At 57.0% G+C, this 5923-nt stretch overlaps 1 protein-coding gene across 1 annotated transcript in view; it reads right to left on the reverse strand.

Annotated features, from left to right (window-relative positions):
• The window catches only part of LRRC43 (leucine rich repeat containing 43), a gene marked incomplete at its 5' end in the record, with an annotated part of 7465 nt that overhangs the window by 1131 nt on the left and 411 nt on the right, over positions 1 to 5923 (reverse strand). Inside the window, 9 exons of the mRNA XM_010296369.1 lie at positions 1444 to 1531; positions 2053 to 2268; positions 2535 to 2624; positions 2774 to 2913; positions 3020 to 3143; positions 3533 to 3711; positions 4471 to 4709; positions 5322 to 5461; positions 5593 to 5703. Of these exons, the coding sequence (XP_010294671.1) occupies positions 1444 to 1531; positions 2053 to 2268; positions 2535 to 2624; positions 2774 to 2913; positions 3020 to 3143; positions 3533 to 3711; positions 4471 to 4709; positions 5322 to 5461; positions 5593 to 5703 (1327 nt within the window). The remainder of the gene's footprint in view (positions 1 to 1443; positions 1532 to 2052; positions 2269 to 2534; positions 2625 to 2773; positions 2914 to 3019; positions 3144 to 3532; positions 3712 to 4470; positions 4710 to 5321; positions 5462 to 5592; positions 5704 to 5923) is intronic.

Below are 5923 nucleotides of genomic sequence, written 5' to 3' on the forward strand. Positions count from 1 at the left end.
TTGAAATACGCACTCATTGGCCTGGCTGTGCAGCCGACCAGCCTCCACCTGCGCCGGCATAAGGGGACACCGAATTAAGCACGAGCCTCTCATCTCTCTGGGTTTCCTGCGTCAGCAGCGGCTTTCTGCGCACCCAGCCCCCTCGCTGGCCACACAAACCCCTGCAGAAAGGGTTCGTTCTCGCTCAAGCTGAAGGGACAACGTCCTGCGGGCACACTGGCCCCAGGCACCGGGGTGGGAAGGAAGTTGAGAGCACCACTGCTAAACTTCAGTTGTTTGGCAGCCGCTCCCTGCTTCATCAGCAGTCTGCGCGTATACTAATAGCAAATGCACATCTTCTTGTGGGGAGCAATAATTCAAGGAGTTTTTTCTTCTTTTCAGGTAGCTGGGAAGGCCGTCAGGCTTCCTCGAGCGCAGACACAGCCTAGGACTGCGGGGCTCCGAGATCCTCCCCAAAGACAGGGGCCTCGGTGACAGGGCACGGAAAAGCAGCCTGGGGCTCTTGGGGAAGGGGGTTAATTGCACTCGTAAATTAGCGACTAAATCTGATGCCAGAGCAGGGACACGAGGCTCCTTCGGTAGCTCCGAGCGGTGCTGGGGAGGCCTGGCCCGCTCCCTGCTCTCCTCGACCCACGAGCAGCTTTTCGGCGAGGCCCTGCCACCCCTTCCCTCCCCCACTTCCTCCTGCTCTTGCATTACCCCTCCGGTGTGCTGGCACTGCTATTTTTGTAGTCAAAACAAGATTGCTGGAAAAATAACCTGCAAGAGGCAGGGTGAGGTTTGTCTCCAGCGATTTAAGCAACGCTGCTGGCCGAGCAGACTCTGAGCTCTGCACTGGGGAGGCAGCGGACACCCCTCAGGGGTCAGGGTGGTCTCTTCATGGGTGACAGCAGACGGGGGTCTGTTCCCGGCCCCACCATGGACTGGCCGGGGCACCTGGGGCTCTCTGGGCATCTCCTCTCTAAACCAGAAAGAACAAGAATCCTCTCTGCAAAGTGCTTTGAGATGCGAGTTGGAAATGAATGAGAACCTTATTATGTATCCCAGACAACACCCCCCCAGCCGCCCGCACCGGCCCACGCCACCAGCCGCGTTTGGCAGCCGACGCAGCGGGCAGCACGTCTCTTACTCAAAAATCTGCTTTGCCCTTCTCCCCCGGCGCGCAGAGCCGGTAGGTGTGTGTCGCTCCCAGGACAGCCAGCAGCCCACCCTCGGTGCTCGTTCAGACACCGATTCAACAAGGTGTCCGGGCGTCTGCCGGCTTCTGCCTCACCCTACAGCCGCCGCAGTCAATGGATGTATTCACAGCCCAAAGCTCAGGATGTGAGTAAGCGCCCGGCTCGGCAGAGCTGGCGGGGACCTGCGGCTGCCTCCCGGCCGGGCACCACCCCTGTTCGCTCTCACGCATGCCACCCTCCGCCCCGCAGCTCCAGTCTCTGTCACCTTTGGCAGATGCCGTGGTTTTCCGGCTGGCCTGACTCTCTCTCTCTGCTTTTGGTTTTTTGCTCTCGTCTTTGCTTTTTTTCCTGCCCTGTGGAGAGAGATGTTTCCATAGTTAGGCTGTGTTGAAATTCACTGCCCGCATTCAGTCCTGTGACAGCCATCGCCATCTGGGTTCTGCCACTGGGATTTAAAGGGCAAAGGAAAGGGGTGAGGGGAAGGAGAAGCACAGCAGAGGGGCTGCTCAGGGAAGAGAATCCAGGAAATAGAAAGTGCCGGTACAGCTGGTGTGTGTTGCCATGCCGAGAGAGAAAGCGTTCATCAGAGGAAGCACAAGTGGCTGCGTTCATGTTCTCAGATGGAAAAATATACTCATCTATTTTCCTAGACCCATTAAAAGTAGCAGTACTTATTGCTAATATTAACATTAAATAATGATACCAGCAGTGATGGATGGTGCTTAGGCAGGATTATTTCAGCCCCATTTTTTGGAGAGAGGAACTGAGGGACAGACAGGAGGGATGCCTGAGCCAGCTGCGGGATACGCTGAACCCCAGCCTGTGGCGCTGCCCGTCTGCGGCAGCCTTGCCCCACCACCCTGCCCCGGGACACGCTCCTTACCTTCTCCTCCAGCCTTGGTGGCTGCAGCGTCTGCTCAGTGATCAGGATCCCAAAATCACACACAGTTGCCACCAGGTCCTCGGTGGCCAGCAGGGTCTCCAGGGTCACCCTTCTGGTGCCCAGGGTCCTCCGAATGGGAGGGTCACTGCGGAGTTCACATGGCTTCTCCTTCTTTTTCTTTTTCTGCTTTTCTCTGGGCACAGGACCCTGTAGGACACCAGCATGGGGACAAGCCTCAGCAGAGGGCTGGGGTCCCTTTATCAGACAGCAAGCAAACCCAGCCCAGCCCCTTGCCCACCACTGCATCCTGACCAAGATGTGTGTGAAACCAGAGCAAGGGGGGGACTTTGGCGAGAGATGTGGGATGGAGGGGAGATTCTCTGACACACCAAACTGGCCCAGGAGAAGGGCCCTCGTTCCCCCATCATTATTTTTGCAACTCAGATGTTATCTGGACATTGTTCTCTCCCTACCTTGGCACTGTCCTTCTGTAGCCCCTGTCCTGCCTTTCCCTTTGTGTCTGCATTTTCTTCTGGATCAGTGTCGACAGGCCATGAAAGCACCTGCCCAGAGAGAGGAGCTGGCGCTGCAGGGGCTGGGACGCCTGAGGACCCCGGGCCGGGGTCACCACCATCCTGGGCTGCCTCCCAGAGGGAACACAGCACCTCCCAGCAGCTCTGTGCCCTTTCATCCAGCGCTGCCACACGCTCACCTTCTCCTCCACGACCGAGACGACCGTTCCAGCCGCCAGGTAGGACTTCAGCCCCATTAAGTCCTTGGCAGTGTGCTCCTTGCTGTAGCTGCAGTCGATGGTGTCTGCCCAGGGCTTTCCAGGGGTGATGAACACCTTTGCTGTGCAGGGACACAAAAAAGCTCTGAGGAGAGACCTCTCCTCCCCGAGGACAGGAAGGGCCCCTGGAACATGACTGGTATCAATTAATTTGTAATTTCTCATTACCAGAGTGGGCCTTGGGCTCCTCCATGGCTGCAGGCTCCTGCTGGACCTTCGTTTCTCCTGTGTCCCGAGCAGAGCTGTCTACATCCAGGGTGGCCACCGTGGGACTCTCCTGCATTTTTGTTACCTGCAACAGAGAGGGGTCTCTTGGCAGGGTATGTCTGGTTGTATTTGAAGGACCAAGGGGCAGAGCTGCCTCCGAAATCCCATTCCCCAGACCACCCTCATCATTGGAAGAAGGGTCACCAGCGCCAGGGAAGGGGTCTGCCTCAGGAGGAGGGCTGTAAATGCACTCCCATATGCAGAGCAGCACTGGGCTCCCCGAGAGGGACAAGGGACGTGGACAGCAGGGACTTGTCCTGCCAGATGTGGCCACGCATGAATTCTGTCCTCAGTAGTGCTGCTGCCCACACCAGGTCCATTACGAACAGTCTCACTCCACAGCCTGGAGGTGAAGTCTCCCTTGCTGTGACCTGCCACTGCCTGTTGCTTTCAGGAACTCAGCTAAGCACAAACCTCAGTGCTGCTACCGTCCTCGATCTCCTCTCCCTCTGCAAACTCGTATGTCACACAGTAGCTGTAGGTGATCACCGGAGCCTTGGAGCCAACCTCCAGCTGCTGACGAGAGCTGGGATCAGGGACTCCCTTCATTTCCCCAATGCTCACAACCACTCGTGCTCCTCTCCTGATCAGCTCTGAAAGGAAGACAATCTTGCTATGAAGCTGCAGTGTGCTCCTTCCAGAGTGAGGAAGGCGCAGAACCAGCGGAAGCCTCCAGGACACCATGTCCCACCACCGGGCAGCCCTCCCTGCCACCCTGTGCTAACGCTGTGACAAGCCACTGCCACGTGGGGTCACTCCAAAGCCATGCAAACATCTGGCTTGGTTGCTTTGCCTCCCTGGTTAACGTTGGAGTTTTGGACTCCAACGAGCACATCCAGCACATAAACTCATCAAGTAGGGGCCACCGAGAGGGGCTTCCCACCCCTGGGTGTCCCCAGGCCCCTGTCCTGCCCTCATCCCAGCTGGGGATGTGTCACGCTGCAGAGGTGGTCCTGCTTTGTGCTGACAGCACATCCCTGGTGGAGATGTTCCTCTTTCAGCAGCTCGAGAGAGAAACGCACTGTCTGAAACCAGACAGCGTCTAGAAAGCGAAGATGGGGCAGGCCACGACAGCGAGGCAGTGCTGGGATGAGGTTGTTCCTGCAATCTTGGGACTGGATTAAGGCTGAAGTTACCTCGGCTGTAATGGCATTACTACTGGTCCTCTGCCTGTCTCCCCACTTGTACTGGTGGGGTAAAAAGGAACAGAGAAAGGTCTCTGTTTGAGGAGAGGCAAGAAGGAAGTCAATGCTGGATCCAGAGTTTGCCCTGAGGACTCCTAGCTCAGCCACGATGAAACCACCTCTTGAATCACAGGGTCAGCATGGACAGGTTCAAAGGTAAAGGCTCACCTGGCTGCCTCGCCAAGCCATGGAACTGGTGCCTCTCGTCAGGCTCTATGTGGATGTCATCGAGGATGGAGAGCTTGGGCAGGCTGTCGATGACGAAGCCTCTGTAAGGGGGAACGAGAGCCAGCGGGTTCCCTTGGAGCACCAGGACGCGGAGCTTCTGCAGACTAGACAGTTGGGAGACCAGCTCCAGCAGATTCGTGAAGTTGTTAAAGCTCAGGTCAAGGGAGACAAGATTTGGCCTAAGGAGAGAACCCAGAGAAGAAGGTTTGGCAAACAGCATCCATCCGAGGATAGAGAGCTACTGCCCCGGGTCAAAAAAAAGAAACAAAAATTGTGTTTCTTCAGCACAAACTGGGTTGAATGGGAATATAGTGGTACAATCCCAGGAGGCCTATTCCAAATTCCTGAGCCATATGGTCCATTGCCAGTCTGCCCCACGACTCTGAACTGTGTTCCTTTAGCATCCATTAACCACCCCACTGTATCACTCGGTGATGCAGTCTAAGCTTTAGATCCTTCCCAGGGCAGACTCCCAGCAGGGGCTTTGGGAAGGGCATGGAAGAAGGAAGCTGCCCAGGGACATGGGAACTGCGGTGGGCAGGGCGTCAAGGCAGTTCCCCAGGTGATCTCCCCATTCCACACCTTGGCCACAGACCAAGACACCCTCTAAGCATGAGACAGAAGACAGCGAACAGAGATGGAGAGCTCTGCACGGGCATTGGAGACAGCAAAGAAACAACCCTGCGGAAGGGCTGCAATTTCTTAACATGGACCACCTTGATGGCTTGGGGTCATCTGTTCACACCTTCCCACCTCCCTTTCAGGAGCCCTCGTTCAGCCTGCGGCGTTACCAGAAGTGCGCAGTGAGGTACTTGTCCTGCGAAGGGCCGCGCAGCCTGTTGTATCCCAGCCCCAAGTGCCGCAGCTCCGGAGGAGGCTGAGCGCACAGGTCCTGCAGATCAGCCACTGCGTTGCAGCAGAGCTCCAGGACCTGCCCGGGACAGAGGGAACAACAGACACCTTTTGCCGTTCCGGGCACTCCCTCCAGCTGCCCGGCTCGTGCTGTGTTCCCAGGCGGGACCTCCCTCCCCAAACTGCCATCGCAAGGCAGCACTTGCTCACCTTCAGCGTCCGGGGCAGGTTGTCTGAGGTTATCACACTGATGTGGTTGGCACTGAGGATGAGCTCCTCCAGCTGCTGTAACTGCAACAGACCCTTGTCGACCTCCTCCACCTGCAGAGAGTTGGGCTTGGCCAAGGTGTCCCTGAGCCATCTTGTGGCCAAGGTGACGTGGCCATGTAGTGTTGATCCACGTGACATGCGTGTCACACGGATTACTGCAACACACTGCGTGGGGGGGCTGGCAGCTCCGCCCCAACTGCGATAGTGGCATCCATGAAGACCCTGGGATGGGGAAGGTGTCCTTTCCCCAGGATGTTTTCCCTCTCAGCAG

The sequence above is a fragment of the Phaethon lepturus genome, unplaced genomic scaffold (genome assembly GCF_000687285.1).
Source record: "Phaethon lepturus isolate BGI_N335 unplaced genomic scaffold, ASM68728v1 scaffold24391, whole genome shotgun sequence".
In the NCBI taxonomy this organism is placed as follows: Eukaryota; Metazoa; Chordata; class Aves; order Phaethontiformes; family Phaethontidae; genus Phaethon; species Phaethon lepturus.